The following is a 21,451-nucleotide window of genomic DNA, read 5'->3' as shown; positions in this document are numbered from 1 at the left end:
TCTCAGCTGATTAAGGGTAAGTTGCCTCAGTGAGGCAACTTCGGGCGACTATAGAAAACGCATGCCGCGTGTGCTAAATCTCAGGCGACTTTTCTTATATAGCCTATGGGAAAACACGCTGAGGCAGTTCAGGGAGATAGTCGCTCAGAAGACGAGGCGATTAGTTGCCAGCCGACAAAATCTCTCAGAATCTCCTTGTGAGGCCTTACCCTAAGAGTTTTGGAAATACGGCATCCGTTCTATAGTAAAACAATCACTTACCTTCACTGCTGTGGTCATGAATGAGCTAAAAGACAAAATGTAATAAAATCAGCATTGCATAGTTTCTTCTTTAGACTGCTCTAACACTGTAAGAGGATAGATATTTTGTTTCTATTGCTCTGGGAAATAGATTATAAACCTAACACAAATTAATGACAAACTCGGCTCTAGAAGCTCTCCAACTGTTTTTTTTTTTTGCTTATTTTTTGAAGTGTAATTATACAGCCTAAGTGCCACTGTCCCACTAAACAGATTGTCCTTTTATCCCTTTTGGTATGTATATATGACTGCGCACATTCATACACAACTTCCCCCAAACCTTTAAAAGACAGTATAGGAAGATAAAGTTACATACCATAACAACATCAAAAAAATCTTCAGCAAAGTTGATCATTGTTTCATTTTTCTGTTTTTCGCCATAAGCAAAAAGATCTGTTGACTTTTCAAACCAAATAATCATGTAAAAAAAAATAAAAGATTACTTGAAACACCAGAAGTGTATATTATTTGTTATACAAATGACTCAATTTTCTTTCTCTAAGGTAAATGACCCAAGGTGCTACTGTCATCTGCATTTTGTCACGGGTACAAATTGGCAAAAAAATACCCTGCCATAGACAATACTACAAACTGTCTTTATATTATATATTGAAATTACGCAATCGATCAAAAATCTGCTCTACCGTAGACAACTAATTTCCTGAAAATGCTTTCCCGCAAGCATTAATGGAAATTACCAGTGAAACAATGGGTTACCAATGCAGTACATATGTTTTACATCAATGATGGTGTTAAAGCATTTTCAGGGGTTTAGCTGCCCATGGTAGAGTAGGTTTATAGCTCTTTGTTTGTCATCATCTTCCTAAAAGTAATGAAATTTATGCACAACAAGGTACAGCATGGAGACTTTAAATGGAGCTGGTAACTTTGAACACACTATGAACAAAACAAAGACTAACCAACACCAGACTTTGGATCAAATTATAATGTGCATACGAGCTATAGTACAGATATCACGGCTAGATGGAGCTTGTAGCAAAAAAATAGATACTTATCTTCTCAACAAGTCCCTGTTTTACGGAAGCAGTCAGCCATTCCTCATTATTTAATGTCATACAGCTGGCAAATTTGTGTATTACATTTAGAACCAGTGATGCTTCCTTTACTTCCCTGTTATCAAGCTCCTAAACACAGAAGCATAAACAGTTATTAGCATTTCTGAACTACTGTGACCTGAGGTTGATCATTTATTAATCCGATTCTCAGCTTCTTACAATTTGTTTAAATCAATGTCAACCCAGTCTGCTCTCACCTACTATCGGGACAAATATCCTTCCATTTTGTCTGAGGGGTAATATTATGTTTAATATGATATAATATTTATATTATATTTAATATTATTTTTTCTTGTAGTGGGAGACAGTGGAACGCAAGAAATTCATATTATATATAAGGGACAGATTTATCAAAATATGAGCTCACCAAGAAAAACTCATCCACTTTCTATTCATCCCTATAGGGTTTTTGGAAGTTTATCAATAGCTAATATAGTTCACCATTTGATAAACACACTTCTTAAATCCCATAATGAATAGAAAGTGAATGAGGTTTAAATTAACCTCACATTTTGATAAAAATGCCCCTAAGTATATATATTGTATAGAATACTAAATGCACAGGGAGATGGGAATAGTTTTGTGTTGTTTAATAAAGGAGGAGGCCCAGGAGGGAAGTGTGCTAATAATCAGGGACAAATACAAGATTCCTCTGCACTCAACCCATTATCAATATATTTAAGACATTTTCTGCATACAGCTAAAAAAAAATGCCGTACCCCTTAAACAAAACAGTCCATATAATGCAATATATTTAAGCTGGCCAACTACATCAAAGATATGGGATGACTTTGACGTAGTTGGCCAGCTTAAATATATTGCAATATATGGACAAACAATCCCTGTTTTGTTTAAAGGGTAAGGCATTTTTCAGTTGCAGTATGCACAAACTGTCTCTGTCTTAAATATATTGATAATGGGTTGAGTGCAGAGGACTCTTGTATTTGTCTATATGTATTTTGTGGTCACAGCCTCATTGCACCCCCGCCTAATGGTTTTAAAAATTTGTGGTGAGCACAACTTTCCCTTGTTTCTAATAATCAGGTACTCATGGGGAGGCGCCTCTAACTAAGCATTGCTCAGTGATTTTTTTTAGGTGGCCCTGAAGACTCCTATTCCTACAAAGCCATGCACAGACTCCAGTGAGGAATGGAGTCTTGGCTGGAGGATAGAGGACTACCAATACATGTACAATGTTTTAATGGCATGAATAGTCAGGGGAAGTAACAAGGAGAATCGAAAGAGACAGAGACACACACTGCTTTAATACTAAATATATTTACAAGTAAAGCAAGAGCTAATTTAGGCAGCACTTCAGCCCAGGGTAATGGGTACCTTATACACAAAATAATGTCGTCAAAAAATTGATATGCATTAGGCAAACTTAAAGGGGTTCTACACCCAAATATTCTTTTAAGGACATTGAAAAAGCAACTTTGTACTATACATTCATTGATAAAATATGTGAATTTAAAATTATTTGTAATTGCTGATGAAAGTAGGAAGGTATAAATAAATACTGGTATTAATTGCAATTATATTCACAAATCCCTTTAAAAACACTGAAAATGTTTCAGCTCTGTAAAATGTAAAGTTTCTTTGAATTAAAGGGGTGGTTCACCGCTAAGTTAACTTTTAGTACGTTATAGAATTCCAAGTCACTTTTCATTTCGTCTTCATTCTTTACTTTGATTTCTTATGATTCTTTCCAGCTTTTAAATAGAGGGTCACTGAACCCATCTAGTAACAAATGCCCTGTAAGGCTACAAATTTATTGTTATTGCTACTACTACTACTCATCTTTCTATTCAGGGTCTCGGCTGTTCATATTCTAGCCTCTTATTTAAATCAATGCATCGTTGCTAGGTTAATTATGATCCTAGCAACCAGATTGCTGAAATTGTAAACTGGAGAGCTGCTGAATAAAAAGTTAAATACCTCCAAAACCACAAATAAAAATGGGACCTGGATTTTACAATTGAGTGCTGTTCTTAGATCTACCAGGCAGCTATCTGGTTACCTTCCCATTGTTCTGTTGTTAGTAGGGATGCACAGAATCCAGGATTCAACCTTTTTAAGTAGGATTTGGATTTGGCCGAATCCTTCTGCCCGGCCAAACCGAATCCTAATTTGCATATGCAAATTAGGGGCGGGAGGGAAATTGAGTGACTTTTTGTCACAAAACAAGGAAGTAAAAAAAATTTCCCCTTCCCACCCCTAATTTGCATATGGATTCAGGGGTTCGTCTAAATCCAAAATAGTGGATTCCGTGTATCCCTACCTGTTAGGCTGCTGGGGGAAAAGCGAGGGAGGTGATATCACTCCAACTTGCAGTACAGCAGTAAAGAGTGACTGAAGTTTATCAGAGCACAAGTCACATGACTGGGGGCAACTGGGAACTGACAATATGTCTAGCCCCATGTCAGATTTCAAAATGAAATATAAAAAAAATGCTCTTTTTTGAGAAATTGATTTCAGTGCAGAAGTCTTCTGGAGCAGCACTATTAACTGATGCATGTTTTCCCATGACGATATCCCTTTAAGAAGTTATAAAGTCAGATTTCCAGTATGATGATTTAGGCAATTGTTCTGTCCTCACTCACTGCTAATTCATGTAATAGCAGATAACATGTTATCCGACCAGAAATGGAGCAGTGATTCACTGAATGTGCGTAATAACAGGTCCTGCACTAATGTCCTATCCAAGCACAGAAACCTTTTCCCATGTCTTTTACGACAAACATATATTTTAGCACAAATTTGTCTTTAACTTTAATAAATTGTCACAGACGTCCGTTTAAAACCCCAGAGTGGAGACATCAGTGAACTAATGGTTGAGGATTAATAGGTAGCAGCATATAATTTACACCCCTTCTGACTCCCACTAATTGACTAAGTTTGAATCTGCAGAATAGAACACCAGCGTAATAAGTAATAAGTGACGCATGGGGGACTGTTACACTTACTGAGTGCAGCTATCTCAAAAGAGCACCTAATACACTTACACTTAAAACTTACAGGTAGACAAAAGAGCTAAGTATATTCTGTATTGCAATTTTTTTTCTTCAGATGCTACAGAATGTTGTATTTGTGGCAATAAGACCAGTCACTGTAATGTGCAAATGGGCAGATGATGAAAAGGATTAAAAAAATGCTTGTAATTTTATTTTCTATTGCATCTCTCAGGATTGTGTTCTATAAACAGCAGCCGAACAAAGGTACTGTGTCTGACTATTATATCTGAAAAATATACTAATCCTTTTGTAATTGAATGGGATATACCTACCCATATAATAATGTAAATTTGTTCTTCTGAGCAGTTTTGCAAATAAGCAGTAGTAATCTTTTTTTCTTTTAAATTTAAAGGAGAAGGTTAGCTACTGAGGCATTTTTTTGCCAATAGATTAGCTGCAATAGTGCAAGCTGGAATGCTATATTTATTCTGTAGAATGAAAAGCTGTTTGTTTAGGATAGCAGCTGCAGTATTAGCTTGGTGTGACATCACTTCCTGCCTGAGTCTCTCCCTGCTCACTTATAGCTCTGGGCTCAGATTACAGCAGAGAAGGGAGGGCGGGGGGGGGAGAGAAGCAAACTGAGCATGCTCACGCCCAGGGCAAGGAGGTTTAAGTTGAAGGCAAGAAGTCTGTATCAGAAGCCCATGTGTACACAATAGAAGGAAAGAAATGCTGTGTTTCTTTTGACAGAGGACTTTGAGGGTTTACTGGTATATTTAGGTATATTTAGGTGGACCTTTCTGATAAGGCTTAAGGTGGGCATACACGGGCCGATAAAAGCTGCCGACAGACAGAGTCGTTAGCTTATTGGCCTGTGTATGGGGCCCCCTGACGGGCTTCCCCGATTGAGATCTGGCCGAAAGTCGGCCAGATCTCGATCGGATGGGACAAAAAATCCCGCCGCATCTGTTCGTTGATGCGATCCGACCGCCCGTTCCCATTCGTTAGGATCCAATCATTGGGACCTAGGGCCCACGATCGGATCAGCCCGATATTGCCCACCTCACGGTCGGCATATCGGAGAGATCCGCTCGTTTGGCGACATCACCTTCTCCTTTAATGAATTTGCAACAAAAGCACCCTCTGCTGTTCTGTCCAATAACAGCAAAATCATGATTAACAGATGTAGAAAGCATTAGGTTTTTGGGTTCTTTCCTGACCCACCATAACAAAATATTATGAAATTTAAAAAAAAATGTGTCCCTTACTAGAGAATCTGTGCACCACCCACTAGGGAATGTAGAGGGATTTCCAATCCATCTCTTTATATTGGAACAAAGTGAAAAGGGGTTTTCTTTCAATTTGTGGAATCGTGTATGTATGTGTAAATATATATATTTGGGACCTGTGGGGTTTTAGATAACGTTTGCAGATAAGGGATCGTATACTAGTATTTATTTTCAGAAATTCAAATACATAAAACCATGTCATAAAGTGGTGTCTATATACAGTAATTTTAAGTTATATGAGTTAGTATATGTCCCCTTTAACTCTCAAAGTGTTTACAACAAATGGCTATATCCTACATCAGTGGCTTAACTAGATATTACTGGGCCCACGGCAAATAAATTTTAGGGTTCCCAATATATCCAGAGGTTGTCCTTTTTTACCAATATATGTTGAAATTGCTCATTAATTAGAGCCTCATGGGACCCCCTGTACCTCATGGGCCCCCTGCAGCCGCAGGGTCTGCTTCCTCTGTAGTTACGTCCCTGGAAGTGTCCTAACTACATATTACTGGACCCCACACCAAATTCAATTTAGGGCCCCCAAAAATCAATAAGTTGGCCTTTTCTACCAAGGTAAATTAAAATTGATCTTTAATTATAGCCTCTCTGGGCCCCCTACACTCCTGGGCCCCCTACAGTCCTGAGCCCCCTGCAACCGCAGGGTCTGCTTCCTCTGTAGTTACGCCCCTTTCCTACATGCTGCTAGCTGCCATCTTACACTATAAAAAACAAGTGTCCGGGGTGTTAGTGGCGATTTCATTAGAAAATAATTTTGAAAAAATACAAAAACATAAAATCCCACATATTAAATATACCCATTCATTATAATTCAATAAAATACAAATGGCATATAAGAAAAAGGGCAAATCCTTGGCTGAAACTGATGTCATGCGAAGAATCAAATATGAAAACGGCTAAAGTCAAAGTGAATGACCTATGTACCAATATCCAGCTGGAGAGTTTAGAGCTATTATGACATTGCCATAAAAAGCAGGAATGTGAAACAACAGATGTAACTTAATTACAGTTTGAAAGCTGCTAATTTACCCTGCATATCAGTTTGTCAAGTTTTCCAAGGAGGAATTTGCTGCATTTCTGGGATGCGCCAGCACAAGATTCACTCAGCAAAAATGCTTTTAGGGGTCGAAGGTCTGGTCCTCTTGTCCTCAAGGCATGGTCGATATTTACTTCTAACTAAAAACATACAAAAGAAAATTGCTGGTTTGTTTAATTGTGCATTCAAAAATGGCAGTGCTTTAATGGTTGTATAGTGTAGAAAAATGAACCCTTTATTAATCAATTTACTTAAATATCAATCCCTTATTTGGGTTAAATTTCAAGATTCATTAGTGCTATATGATTCGACTCTAAATTAAACAAGGAAAATTGTGGCAACTATATATTTTACTATTGTATCCCCAAAAGTGACCAAACAATTATAATCTGTTATCCGTTGTTTATAATCAACAATTAATTAATTAAACCTCCTTCAAATAATTGAGGTGTCTAACGTGCAAGTGCTTAAATCAATAAGGGCCCTTACTCACAGGCGTTTGAAGCTGCACTCCCCTGCATTCTGGTTTTATGTGTTCAGCCGCAGGGGAGCGCAGGAGTAGACGCTGTTGGGACGCAGCATGTTGCATTTTTCCTGCGTTCCGCACTTACATGCGTCTGTTTGAGTACAGCCGCATTGAAAAGAATTCATCGCGTCTACTCCTACGCTCCCCTGTGGCTGAATGCATAAAATCAGAACGCAGGGGAGCGCAGCTTCAAATGCCCGTGAGTAAGGGCCCTAAATAATTCATTAAACTTTAATCCTTAATTCTAAAGTGGCTTGTGCTAATGTTTGTCGATCAACAATCCACAATAAATTAGTGCAATTGATTACCCTCCTTCAATTAACTATCTAAGGTACCTATGCTCAAATCCATAAATGATTCATTGAACTTCAATCCTTAATCCTAAAGTGGCTTGTGCTGATAAATTATTTAATAGTAATTAACCAATCCTTAAATCAATTGTCATACAGCTCAATTCATTATAAAAGTAGGAAGATTAAATAAATAGATGGTGGAGTTGTCCCAAGAAACTATTTAGGTCACAAATCTGCTGTACAGTAACCTACCTGAGATTCATGTGTGGGAGGCATCATGAGGATGATATTACCACTGAGAACTAGAAAAACAATAGGTACAAATGCAAGCAGCAGTTATTGATCAGGAGGCCACAAGAACGTACCAGGTACATGACTAGAATCAAAAACAGGCGCAGAGTGATTTTGCAACTAGGTGTTGTGCTCTATTTTGCACTTGATCCTGATAAATACATTTGCGTTCAGCAGCTCTGCATTCATAATGGGTTGGTTGAAGGAGAGCTGGCTTCTGCTAGACTGTTTTCAAGAGTCGGAAGCAGGAGTGTAAAAAAAAAAGGATAAAAAACGTAATGAATTGAAAAAAAATGTAAATACATGTATATTTGGAAGTTGTTTATAATTATATTTTCTTTAAAAAAAACATCCCCTTAAAGGACAAGAAGGTCCCAATTCACTGGGGAGTGTAAAGTATATTACCAGGGCCAATGCAAGTTTTTGGGAAAAACTGCACCACCATCTTACCAGTCTCTCCTAGAGCTAAACCAGCTCACGCTTTAGGGCAGGACAACATGGCCGATTCAGCCACAATCCGATGCGCTGCGCAAAATCGCAGGCGTCACGTCGGATGCGACGGAAACAAGGTAACTAATGGCAGTCTCGGATCGTGTCGCATTGTTGATGCAACAAAACTGTTGGATGCAGACGCAGCATGCAGCGTCTGCATCCGACAGTCGTGATGCGTCACATCAATGCTGCGACAAAATGCGACAATTGAATTACTTACCTTATTTCTGCCGCATCCGACGTGACGCCTGCGATTTGGGCAGCGCGTCGGATCGTGGCTGAATCGGCCATGTAGTCCTGCCCTTAAGCTTAGCAATTTATTTCACTGGGGTTGCCATACAATTTTGCACCCCACAATGAATTAGGCTTACCCTGTTTTCAGTGGTACTTAATTTTTATTCTAAAAAATACACAAGTCAGGTAGTTGATAAGATTATTTTCAATACAAATGTGACAGCAACACAGAATAATTTAACTTTTGGCTCTTTGTATTAAAGTGGACCTGTCACCCAGACATAAAAAGCTGTATAATAAAAGTCCTTTTCGAATTAAATATGAAATCCAAATTCTTTTTTTTTTATTAAAGCATTCATAGCTGTTGTAAGTTCATTTAAAAATCTCTGCTGCCAATCAAATATTGCCAGCCCCTCCTCTATGCCTTAGGCATAGAGGCGGGGCAAGCAATTACTTTCACTTTCCATTCAGCACTAGATGTCACTGCTCTCCCCACATTTCCCCAGTTCTCTTAATCATTTAATTGTGTAGTCAGGGCATGGGGATGGACATCAGGTCCCCCATTCTGGTGCACAAACAAGATTCTGAGATGATGCAAGGCTTGCCTTAATAACAGTGTCCACAAAATGGCTCCTGCCTGCTTGCTATAATTAATAACTTATATTTAGAGTTCCACAGATTGAAGGAAACAAGATTCAAATCATTTATGTAGTGTAATGAATGTTCATTTTGCTTGACCAAAATGATAAAATAGGATTTGGAATATTTTTTTTGGATGACAGGTCCCCTTTAAATGTGTCAGATTAAACAGGACAAATGGTTCATTTATTGCACTACACCTCATTTTTAAATTCAAAGGGTACGTATTACAGTACACACCCCAAACGTCCCATGAGTGCCTGAATTCAGTGTCTGCATTTAAATAAGCTATATGTATATATAAAGAACCCTGGCACTTAGAAGCACTGTGCCTGGGTACAGTCCACATACTAACAGATGCCCAAATGTTGAAGGAAATCTACATTCACAGGTATTATCTTGATAAAAAAAAAATTAATTCAAAGCCAACCTTTTGGCTGTCACAGCAGCCTTTCTTACCTTCAGAAACACTGGTGTAACTATAGGCCATCATTTAATGCAAAGCGCTGCTTAATAAAACACTGACAGCAACGTTTTAATGTGTTTTATAGTAATTAGAGTATAATGTATTGTTGCTCTGCACTGGTACAACTGATGTATGTGGTTCAGAAATTCTACTATAGTTTATACAAACAAGCTGCTGTGTGTAGCCATGGGGAGAGCCACTCAGAGCTGAAAAAGGAGAAAAGGCACAAGTTACACAGCAGATAACAGATAAGCCCTGTAGTGTACAATGAGATTCTACATATCTTATTTGGTATGTACTGTGTATACTGTGCTTAAATTGCTGCCAGGCTAAAAATCTATTTAATGTTCCTAAAGTTGTAACTAAAACCCCCTGTTTTTGAACGTATGCACACTCGTATGAATACTGAATTACTAGTGAAACAGGTAAAGCCAAACAATTAGATCAGCACAATTTGGTCCAGCAAGTAGGAGGCAGAATAAGGCAAATGTCTATAACCAGCTTTAGGAACTACACACACCCTGGCATTTACACAGCCAGGCACCCCCACTGATTCACACAATCAGGCACCCAAACTGAATCACACAACCAGGCACCCACACTGATTCACACAATCAGGCACCCACTCAGACAGGCATCCACACTGATTCAAACAACCAGGCACCGACAGAGACAGGCACCTACACTCATTCACACAATGGGGCACCCACAGACACAAGCACCATCGCTGATTCACACAATTAGGCACCCACACTGATTCATGCAATAAGGCACCCACAGAGACATGCACCAATTCTGATTCACACAATCAGGCACCCACAATGATTCACACAATCAGGCACCCACAGAGACATGCACCAATTCTGATTCACACAATCAGGCACCCACACTGATTCACACAATCAGGCACCCACTCAGACAGGTACCCAAACTGATTCACATAACCAGGCACCCACACTGATTCAAACAGCGAGGCACCCACACTGATTCAGACAGACACCCACACTGATTCACACAACCAGGCACTGACAGAGACAGGCACCTACACTCATTCACACAATCGGGCACCCACAGAGACAAGCACCATCGCTGATTCACACAATTAGGCACCCACACTGATTCACGCAATAAGGCACCCACAGAGACATGCACCAATTCTGATTCACACAATCAGGCACCCACACTGATTCACACAATCAGGCACCAACAGAGACAGGCACCCACACTGATTCACACAATCAGGCACCAACAGAGACAGGCACCCACACTCATTCACACAATCAGGCACCCACAGAGACAAGCACCATTGCTGATTCACACAATCAGGCACCCACACTGATTCACACAATCAGGCACCAACAGAAACAGGCACCCACAGAGACAGGCACCTACACTCATTCACACAATCCGGCACCCACAGAGACCAGCACCATCGCTGATTCACACAATCAGGCACCCACACTGATTCACACAATTAGGCACCAACAGAGACAGGCACCCACGCTGATTCACACAATCAGGCACCCACACTCATTCACACAATCAGGCACCCACAGAGACAAGCACCATCGCTGATTCACACACTCAGGCACCCCCACTGATTCACACAATCAGGCACCCACACTGATTCACACACTCAGGCACCCCCACTGATTCACACAATCAGGCACCCACACTGATTCACACAATCAGGCACCCACACTGATTCACACAGCGAGGCACCCACACTGATTCACACAGCGAGGCACCCACACTGATTCACACAATCTGGCACCCACAGAGATAAGCACCATCACTATTTCACACAATCAGGCACCCACACTGATTCACACAGGCACCCACAGAGACAAGCACCATCGCTGATTCACACACTCAGGCACCCACACTGATTCTGATAAGTTGTCCCCATAGAAACACACAAGCAGGCAGCCACAAACCAGCCTCTCTCACATACCCACACCTGACACCCCAAATTACCACAAAGCAACTTCTTTTCCCACCATGCACTGCTCCTTTCTATGAACCTAAATCAGAAACTGTGCAATGGATCAGTTATATTCATATTGATTTTAAAGCCAAATAAATGACCGATTGCTTTAGCTCGGTTCCCTGTCACTCATAAATAACAGCCTCATTTTAGGCAAAGGTCTTACTACTATTATATATATAAATGTACATATACACACGCGAATGTGCTGCTGAGGAACAAACATCCACTCCCTATAATATCTCAACTAGAACCGTGACTGACAGGATCATATCTTCAATTTGACTTCCCGCCTCCTCCTCCTCCGCCTCTCACCCAGCTCCTCCCCCCTGCACTCTTTGAGCTTACCCGTCTTACTGTCCAATCAGCTTCGGCCTGACACTGCGCAGATTCCCACTCATCCCAGCATCTCCCCCCTGCACTGTTTGAGCTTACCCGTCTTACTCTCCAATCAGCTTCAGCCTGACAATGCGCAGACTCTGTGTGGAAGGAGCGAGACTGCTCAGCAGACTGTAATGGCGGCAGTCCTCAGCTTTATGATTGTCATTAGGATATGACAGTTCTCTGCGTCCAGTTTTCATTACATTTAATGGTTTTTAAATTATGTTTTACTGAACACAGCTGGGTCTGTCAGTCCAGGGGGTGGGGCATGACAGATTTTTTTAGCAATAGACACCCTTTAAACATCTTTATACTTTTTACTTTTAGTACAGTATTCAAATCCAATTGCATTTAGCCTACATTTTTTTTTTATTTCCTGTGGGGGTTTGTTTTTTAAACATATTTTCAAAAATATATTTTATAATTACATTTTATTTTGTATTTTAAGACTCTCTGCCCTGAAAATGTAACTGCTATCCGGTTGCTAAATTACCCTAGCAACCAAGTGACAGTAGGACAGGGCCTGGAAAGAAACGTAAAGCCATTGAAAAATAAATGTATAGGAACATTGATCCCTCACAGCCCTAGGCCCGGGCTTTGGTGGTATTTCCACAAATCCTATCATAAAATGTTTCTACCCTTTAGCATACCTCCCAACAATTTGGTAATAAAAAGAGGGACACATTTTTTTTTTCGCACCTAGCGCAGCAAATTTTTTTAACCACGCCCCTTTGTGTGGCCACACCCCCTAATTATCATGTCATTTTACAAAATTTGACAGGTTATGAAAGTTTGAAAATATTTCTCCTTATCTAAACTGTTTTTTTATGTCTCAAAATTGTTACAAAGTATCTTATTTGCACCTGTTAGCTGTTCTGTGCTCTCTGCTAAAAGCCAATTAAGTGAGAAACTATGTTTCTTTTTCTGGCTGTTCAGTGCAGAGAAAATAGGGACTTTTCAGTACAAATGAGGGACTGCAGGTCGAGCTGTCAAAAGAGGGACTGTCACTCCGAAAAAGGGACAGTTGGGAGGTATGTCTTTAGTAAGGTGAAGGGACTTTTTTTGTATTTTTTTTAAATTAATTTCCAAAGTTTTCAAATAAAATACTGTGTGGAGCAGACTGATCAAAGCTAAATATGGCCATACACGGGCAGATTAAAGGAGAATTCAACCTGTGTGGAAAAAAACTCTTACCCCCCACCCCAGGTAGATCCCCATCCCTCCAGGCTAACTACCCCCCGGGGAAATGCCCCATACTTTGTACTTACCCCTCGGCGCAGATTCTTCCAGCGAAGTTCCACATATTCATCTTCCGAGTCCTCGGTGCGCTGACTGGGAGATCGGCAATGTCGCAAACCGGCATGCGCAGAAATACCGATCTCCCAGTCAGTTTACAGAGGTGTCGGAAGATGGATATGTGGAACTCCGCTGGAAGAATCTGAGCTGAGGGGTAAGTATAAAGTATGGGACATTTCCCCGGGGGGGGGGGTAGTAAGCCAAGGGGGGGCAGGGAGGGAGGTCTACCTGGGGTGGGGGTACGGGGATTTTTCCCACAGGTTGAATTCTCCTTTAAAGCTGCAATATTGGTCTAAAGCTTAGAGTTAGACCAATGTGTGGGGCTTCCGACGGCTCTCCCCAATTGATATCAGGCAAAAAATCAGGCAGATATCAATCGGGCAGGTTTGATTTTTTTTTTTCCCTGCAATCAAGGACCGCATTGGTTAGTTGATGCGGTCCTACGACCTGTTGGCGTCCATTTCCTTCGTAGGACTGAACGTTCGGATTAACACAATATCGCCCGGCCGATGGTGGGCCTATCGGGGAAAGATCCACTCATTTGGCGACCTTATCGTGTATGGCCACCTTTACTGGCAGATTGGTTTTAGGGTCAGGGCACACTCTCAGATTCGGGGAGATTAGTCGCCCTGAGACAAATCTCCTCTTCTTCGGGGCGACTAATCTCCCAGAACTGCCTCCCGCCTGCAGATACATGCTGAAGATTTGGCCCCTTATACCGACTTGGCAGCTTCATGTATGGGCCTAAAAGCTTCCCTGACAGATATCATCCCCACAAGATATCTATTGGGCAGGTTTGAAAATCTTGTCAGACAAGCAATGTGGTTCTCTCCTGATGTGCCTTAATCTGCCTCCATTATGATCTGTCTGCACTTTAGTGGCCAAAGCGGTCAAAGATCCACAGACTTTTGCCTGATTTAAAGACTTATTTGCAGTGACAAATCAATTTCCAGTTTAGCGGGTTTGCTTTCCAGTATACTTGCTGAATACAAGAAAATATTTTCCACACAAAGGAATATAATCTGATTTTAATTTAAAAAAAAAAAAGTCCAGTACCTCAGTGCAAACAATTAATAACAAAGTGTTTATCCATGTATTTAATATTTCAGTATATTTAGTAAATTGTTAGACTGAAAAGATATTTGCCTTTATATTAAAAAAATTAAATATCAGGTAATTGCATCTTTTATATTTCCTAGAGCATTTAATCTTCTATTCATTTAAAGCGGGACATGTTTCCAAGCTTTACTATCAACGTCCAGCAAAACAGTGTATTAATATAATGATGTCCTCAGCGCTAATGGTAATTATTTAACAATCTTTCACAGACCAAATACATTTGCAGCGGTCCTTCGCTCAAAAATTATTTTGCATAATGAAAGAGCATATAATTCAAAGTAACTCTTCAGTATAAATAGAATGTTTTTTGCAACGTTGAGTGGTGTTTGGGTTATCAGACCACTTGAAAATTCAAGCACACATCTAGAAAACTAAGCTAGAATTGATTTAAATTCAGTTTGAATGCAGCCTTGCATTATGCGTTTATTAGAAGTGTCCCTGAAATGTTCAAGTGATCTGGTTATCTTACATTAAATACACTGAAGTTTTTTTCAGTTAATGTATATTGGATATTGCTTGGGTGGAGGACCCCTTTAATTTTGTCTAATGCATATGTAGTTTTGATTAGGCATATCCAATGAGCTACTCCAGGTATTTTTGAGATTTGAGCTCATGTATCAACCAAGCCTACGTCATCAGGTGATAATGATCCAGTTCTGGATTTTTTAAGCCTAATTTCTCTTCACTCTAAACGGGAACATGAACTAAGGTCTCAGAAGTACCTGGAATAGATCCTTATCATCCTAATAACATGGGGTTAGTAGATGTTTATGCATAGGTAGTGATTAGCAGATCATTTTTTTGGGCAAAATTACAGCCTTTACACTTTCCCCACAAATTCATCTGAAAAAACACATGATGTTATGCTAAGAACTAAGGTGCCGAAGGTTGCCTTTCCCTTAGTAAAGAAGTGTTTCTTGTGTGAAAGGCCATGTGTAAGACTCACAAATACATATATATATATATATCTATATATCTATATGTATATATATATATATATCTATATATATATATATATATATATATATATATATATATATATATATATATATATATATATATATATATATATATCTATATATATAGGAGTCAGGAAGGATTTTCTCTGAGGCAAATTGGAGAGGCTTTAGATGGGGTTTTTGCCTTCCTCTGGCTCAACTAGCAGTTAGGCAGGTTAAAAAAAAAACAAACGGTTGAACTTGATGGACGTGTGTCTTTTTTCAGCCTGACTTACTATGCTACTATGAGTTGGATAGGAAAATCTATATTTTGCCTTTATTGAACTGTTAAAGCTGAAACTTAATGCAAACTGCATTGCTGTATCTACAAAGTATTTTATATTTTTTTCTCACTCCAAACTGTCAGACCAATTTGGTACTTAATTGTAAGTGTAGCCCTTAATTTGCCATAACTTTTTTGACACTTTCTGGCACACAATTGTGTTGCCAATATGTATCATCCTGACTTCCATACTTATCTGAAACACTTATATTGTATGCATGATTAATAAAATATGCAAATATGAGTTCAGATATATATTTGTTTTGTTTTGCCCATACAATAGGCTGTTGCATATCTAGGTGACTGTATTTACAATGTATACAGTGCCTACTTTAAGAACTGTGTTTGTCTCAGGTGCAGTAACCGATCACTGCAATACTGGCAAAGTATTGGCAAATGCATCCTGTCCCATTTACATTGCAATACTTACAGGCAGTGGGAGGTGCAACACCTGAACAAGGTACTACTTTTGACCACAGGTACAAAGTGCACTAGAATCAGTAACATCAGAGATTGTACATTACTAGTAAAAAAGATAAATGATTGCATATATTTCCATGTTCTTTTCTGTGCAAATACCAAACATAATACTATAGCAATACATTAATTATTGTGCCAGTGACCAAAACAGTTCTCTTCAGTTGGAAAAGCCTCAGATGAGCACACATGGACCACAATACTGGTAGGTCTGCCCAATTTTACGCAATCACCACTATCCTGTAACTTCTAGTTAGGTCTCTACACGATCAGCTACATTGTAAAACTTAAAGTGCACTGCTGTCTTTTCTAGTGCAATATTTGTCATGTTAAAGTAAAAATGGAATATAATCTTAAGCAACTGCCAAACATCAAAACATTCATTTCCAGTAGTTTTAACATTCTTTGTAAATGTAATTGCTGCAGAAAGCAGTACATGTACTGGTGATACTAACTTATGAGGCAATATAGCAGAAGCCTCATTAACATTCCTGGGAAAGCCTCAGCACCAATTCTGCTTTCAATGACAGTAACAAAGAATTTCAAAACTATTGAAAATGTTTAATTAAACAATTAAAAACTATTTTGGAAAACATGCTTAGAATTACATTTTCTTTTATTAGGCATGAAAATAATTTATGGATGAAGATCCCCTTCAAAGGCAATGGCACGTGCTACGAGCTTGGGTATGTTGACTTCTGGGCCCTTTTAAGGTGAGAATCATTTAAAATATATCATGGCACCACCAGTTTAGGCATTCGGATACCATGTTATTAGTGAGAATAAAAATGTTAGGCAAGTCACCCAAAATTGCAGTGTACCATTGCCTCCAAGGGTAGTGGGCCCTGTCAACAAGTAAAACAAAAAAAAATCTGCATGGTTAAACCCCCCAAACCAATCTAGTCATGTGTGAATTGGGCCCACAATTCACCCAAATCCCACGCACCCACTAGCAAGCCTTGTCCCCTTTGAGACCCACCAATCATACCTTTGTCTTGTTTAGGGCCTTCCCTTCACCAGGGTCCACTAACTAAATTAAAGGAACAGTAACATAAAAAAAAAAGTGTTTTAAAGTAATACAAATATAATGCAGTGTCGCCCTGCACTGATAAAACTGCTGTGTTTGTTTCAGAACACTACTATTATTTATATAAATAAGCTGCTGTGTAGCAATGAGGACAGCCATTCAAAGGAGAAAAGGCTCAGGTTACACAGCAGATAGCAGATAAGCTCTATAGAACATAATGGTTTTATCTGTTATCCACTATTTAACCTGTGCCATATGGCCTTTTTTTAATTTCCGCCATTGCTACACAGCAGCTTGTTTATATGAACTATAGTAGTGCTTCTGAAGCAAACAGATCTGTTTTTACCAGTGCAGGGCAACAGTACATGATATTTTCATTACTTTAAATCACTTTTATTTTTTGGTGTTATTGCTAACCTCTGTCCTGCTGTCAGTAATGAAATAAGTGGAACTAGCCTCCCCAGTAACTGAGCACTGACTCTGAACAATGTAGATCACTCAAGACTACAGCTAGCTGCATCATCAGGACAGAGGGTATGTAGCCTGGGCCTCCTTTAACAAAAAGGACATATAGGGGCCCATTCACTAAGTTCGAGTGAAGGAATAGAAGAAAAAATACTTTGAATTTCGAAGTGTTTTTTTTGCTACTTCGACCATCGAATGGGCTACTTCGACTACGACTTCGGATCGAATGATTCTAACTAAAAATCGTTCGACTATTCAACCATTCAATAGTCGAAGTACTGTCTCTTTAAGAAAAAACTTCGAACCCCTAGTTCGCCACCTAAAAGCTACCAAAGTCCCCATAGGCTTGGCTATCTTTTTTTGGTCGAAGGATAATCGTTCGATCGTTGGATTAAAATCCTTCGAATCGTTCGATTCAAAGGATTTAATCGTTCGATCGAACGATTATTCCTTCGATCGTTCGATCGAACTATTTGCGCAAAATCCTTCGACTTCGATATTCGAAGGATTTTAATTCCCCAGTCGAATATCGAGGGTTAATTAACCCTCGATATTCGACCCTTGGTACATCTGCCCCATATTGTTGATATTTTGTCCAGCCTGTACATTCCTAGCATCCTCCATCATTCTTCAACTGCTGGCAGGATGGTGGCAGTCATAGTGCAACAACAACAACTGAAGGCCCACTAGTTGCACATCTCTAACCCCCCCCCCCCCCTTACAGACTGTGTGATCATACTGAAGTATAACTTCACAAACTGGACATCCCTGATTTATATCAATTTTCCACCATGGACATAATCCATTCAGATTGGAATCTATTCTTGCTGTAATGTAAGAGTCCACATGTCTCTTGCCTACAACTAAATATAACTTGCCCCCTTTGCATTAAAAGGTCAATGACTCAGCCTAGTTTCCAAACATGCCAAATGTTCGCTGACCCCCCCTGCAGGTTATCCCGTAGTGAAACAGTAATGGGACAGCAGCCACTGTGATGTTTATTTGTGTATACAACACGGTGTTGCAGGATCAGATGAAGTGAATCCAGCTCTGCTCACTGTCCTTTGGCATTCGGAGAGTATGGCTTCTGTATGTGAAAGTGTAGTTCTTGCCCTGGTTGTTATCCCAGTACTCCTTCTCAGCGACCTGATACCTGATGACAAACTGTATCACTGAGCAAATGTGCTGGAGGAAAGGGGGTATAGGAATGGCAAAAGTGAATACATCCAAGCCACTATTCTCTGCACTGTTCTGCCATGCTGCCTTGGCCTCGTAGTAGTTTTTCCAGTTGGTGAATGTATACCGGACTGAAACACACTTCTCAAAGGCCAGATTGACAACCCACACTGTGCCAGAAATGCCTTTCTCCTCTGAACTTACCACTCGCTCTAAACACACGCACTGTTGCTGCAGCCGATCCAGGAAATCGCCACTGTCTTTCGGCTGCTGGAAATCAGGCTCCAAGTACTGCATGGGGACTTGCAGCTCTTGGCTGCAGCACAGGGCTGAGTTTATGGATAGTCTGGAGAGGACATGCAGTGGGATGGAAGGGTCATCTGCAGAACTGAAAAGTTTAACCTCTGCCAACTCCAAACCAAGAGAATCTACAAACCTGACTTTATGGCATTTGGGCTGGCATTTAACGGCACGCTTTCTTTCAGATGAGCTGGGCAGAGATTTGGTTCTTCGCCGCATAATCGGTCTCAGCTCTGGGTCGCAGCCAGTGTTCATCTTGCTTTGGGCTCGAGGAAGCCGATTAAATCCTTCAGTGGGCCGTGTGAATTTTGTACCTGGTCCCCCTAATCCCTCTGCCAGCTGTGCATTCTGGTACATGTTATTAATGTAACTCAGGCTCCGAGGGATACTGAGCTCCACTTTCTGCTTGCAGCTCTGCGGCATTATGAATGGAGGGAGCTTGTAAGACATCTTTGTATAGGAAAGCTTCTCTGATTGCACTGACCCTCTTATTCCAACAGCATTCCTGCCTTGTGTGCAGCAGCCTTATTTGCCCAGGCTAGGTTTGAATTCAATGAACTCCACTTCCTAATGTCTCGTTAGCAATGCAGGAAGATGAATCCGTCTCTTATAATTCCGGGTTCACCAACAGGAGGGAGTTGGGTGGCACTGCTGCCGGTGACATTCTTCTGCTGCTGCCTGTGACCACTCCCATTGTGCCCTGCAAGCAGAACAATCACAACCTGTGCACCAGCCTGGCACAATCTCTTGAAATCATGTGGATGAATATATGGACGAAGAGCTAACAGAGGCATGTCTTGCTAGCAGAGAGACAGACAGCTTCCCCTGCACTGCCCTTTGCCTGTGTGTGTCTGTTATAAAGTCAATACAAAAGGGTTTCCGCTGCTATCATTTGCTGTCAACAAGGATCAGAACGCCCATTTTTCTGATTGGCCAAGACTCCACTCAGTCATTCAGTTGTGGACTTGCCCTTCATTGACAGCAGTGCTGTAGAACGAGGAAACACCAGTGTTTGGGAAATTTGCATGGGAATATATGTGCTGATGTTAGAGGCTGACACTTTCTATTATGTATAGTACAGTGATCACTGCATCAGTTTGAGCAACATGAGAAACCTAGACTGGCATTGGGGTTTCACTTCTGAAAGGGATTAAAAGCATTTAAACTTGACACCGTCTGTCTGTTTCCAGCAGCAGCTGCACTAAATGGATTTAAATGTCAAAAGGCATACGTGTAGTACGCCTATACCTTGTGACATTTAAACCTATTTATGGCAGCTATCTACCATCAATACTATAAATGAAATTGTAACAGGATTGTTGCAGGAGTCGTGACCCATGATGCTTTGCAATGGCCATGCCAATCCAGTAGCTGCTAGGATGGACGGGAGGAGCTACCCCTTCTATTTACTCCCATCACATCGAATTTCAACTGTGACATCAAGACAAACAGTGTCAGGGTGACTGTAGCTAACGGAGACAGGCAGAGGAGCAGAATTAGAGCTGCTTTATAGAGCAGCCTCCGCATTCCACCTGGCGCAGGCATTGTGCTCCTCTGAAGGCACAGCAATAAGGCATTGGATAGAGGAGGTGCCATTCCAGTTTATAAATAGGAAAGAGCCAATGGGATAATGTCTGATCTCTTGGAGGATTTCACGCTTTTCCCTTGCCACGTTTTAGAATGAGAAAGACCAGTCATGCTCACGAAAAACAACACAGAAATGGTAATGTAGGGAATTAAATCTATTATGCCTTCTTCTGTGACAGTGTGTATTAGTCTTATCTCTTGTAGCACTGGAATATTCATTCATTCATTCGCTGCTTCAGGCCAGGTATAAATACGCACTTTTCTCATCGAAGCTGAGGGTGAAGCAGTTACCCCGTGTAAACAACCCTTTTTTTTCTGTTACTGTGCATGTAGCTAGGGCAGTATTAAGGTAGAAGGATATACACATAACTTAATGCATCTGACAATAAACATGATCATAGTGGTCTGATTTACCAAAGGATCTGTATATGTACATCTTCCTTTTTCCAATGATTATAATGATACATTTTAAACCTTTTGTAGTTCTACCTTCTTTCTCCTATTAAGCTACATAATGTACATGGCTGGGTACTACAGTGCCCTTTATATTTTAGTAAATATTGACATTATCTTTGTGTTTACCTCTCACCCGTGAGCTGCTTGCAGATCTTTGCATAATGTAATATAATCATACAGGGAAGGTTGGTTTTTGATGCTGCTGGATGATTGCACTTGGCTTGTTTAGACACACACGTGGTTGGAAAAATCTGGCCGATCTAAGCATTCCTCCCTCAGGTCAAC

At 40.2% G+C, this 21,451-nt stretch overlaps 3 protein-coding genes across 9 annotated transcripts in view; 1 reads left to right on the top strand and 2 right to left on the bottom strand.

Moving 5' to 3' along the window:
- The window catches only part of LOC108702633 (synaptonemal complex protein 2-like), a 60,152-nt gene extending 47,802 nt beyond the window's left edge, over positions 1 to 12,350 (bottom strand). Inside the window, exons 1-6 of one of the 5 annotated variants that reach the window (XM_041578163.1) lie at positions 11,801 to 12,350; positions 7,745 to 7,794; positions 6,667 to 6,813; positions 1,317 to 1,445; positions 617 to 721; positions 262 to 286 (exon numbers count right to left, since the gene is read on the bottom strand). In XM_041578163.1, the coding sequence (XP_041434097.1) occupies positions 262 to 286; positions 617 to 721; positions 1,317 to 1,445; positions 6,667 to 6,813; positions 7,745 to 7,771 (433 nt within the window). In that variant the 5' untranslated portion in view covers positions 7,772 to 7,794; positions 11,801 to 12,350. The remainder of the gene's footprint in view (positions 1 to 261; positions 287 to 616; positions 722 to 1,316; positions 1,446 to 6,666; positions 6,814 to 7,744; positions 7,795 to 11,800) is intronic. The other 4 variants (XM_041578162.1, XM_041578159.1, XM_041578160.1 and 1 more) reach the window with 4 other exon arrangements.
- The window catches only part of LOC108702630 (protein FAM217B), a 70,501-nt gene that overhangs the window by 45,566 nt on the left and 3,484 nt on the right, over positions 1 to 21,451 (top strand). Inside the window, exon 2 of one of the 3 annotated variants that reach the window (XM_018238231.2) lies at positions 16,779 to 16,868. Coding sequence is in view for 1 of the 3 variants with exons in the window: in XM_018238230.2 (XP_018093719.1) it covers positions 20,820 to 20,846 (27 nt within the window). In the remaining 2 variants the exon portion in view is untranslated. Of the gene's footprint in view, positions 1 to 16,758; positions 16,869 to 20,295; positions 20,847 to 21,451 lie in introns of those variants that run through there. The other 2 variants (XM_041578164.1, XM_018238230.2) reach the window with 2 other exon arrangements.
- On the bottom strand, positions 18,160 to 19,967 carry ppp1r3d.S (protein phosphatase 1 regulatory subunit 3D S homeolog). Its single transcript, XM_018238235.2, has one exon. It carries the CDS (start codon positions 19,571 to 19,573, stop codon positions 18,677 to 18,679), a length of 897 nt encoding a protein of 298 aa, XP_018093724.1. The 5' UTR covers positions 19,574 to 19,967; the 3' UTR covers positions 18,160 to 18,676.

Source organism: Xenopus laevis, chromosome 9_10S (assembly GCF_017654675.1).
Source record: "Xenopus laevis strain J_2021 chromosome 9_10S, Xenopus_laevis_v10.1, whole genome shotgun sequence".
NCBI classification, from domain to species: Eukaryota; Metazoa; Chordata; class Amphibia; order Anura; family Pipidae; genus Xenopus; species Xenopus laevis.
Note: the sequence above shows the minus strand (reverse complement) of the source record. Positions and strands in the feature narration are given on the sequence as shown.

Coding starts and splice junctions, on each gene's coding strand:
- ppp1r3d.S (XM_018238235.2), bottom strand. CDS start 19,573: ATGTCTTACAAGCTCCCTCCATTCATAATGCCGCAGAGCTGCAAGCAG.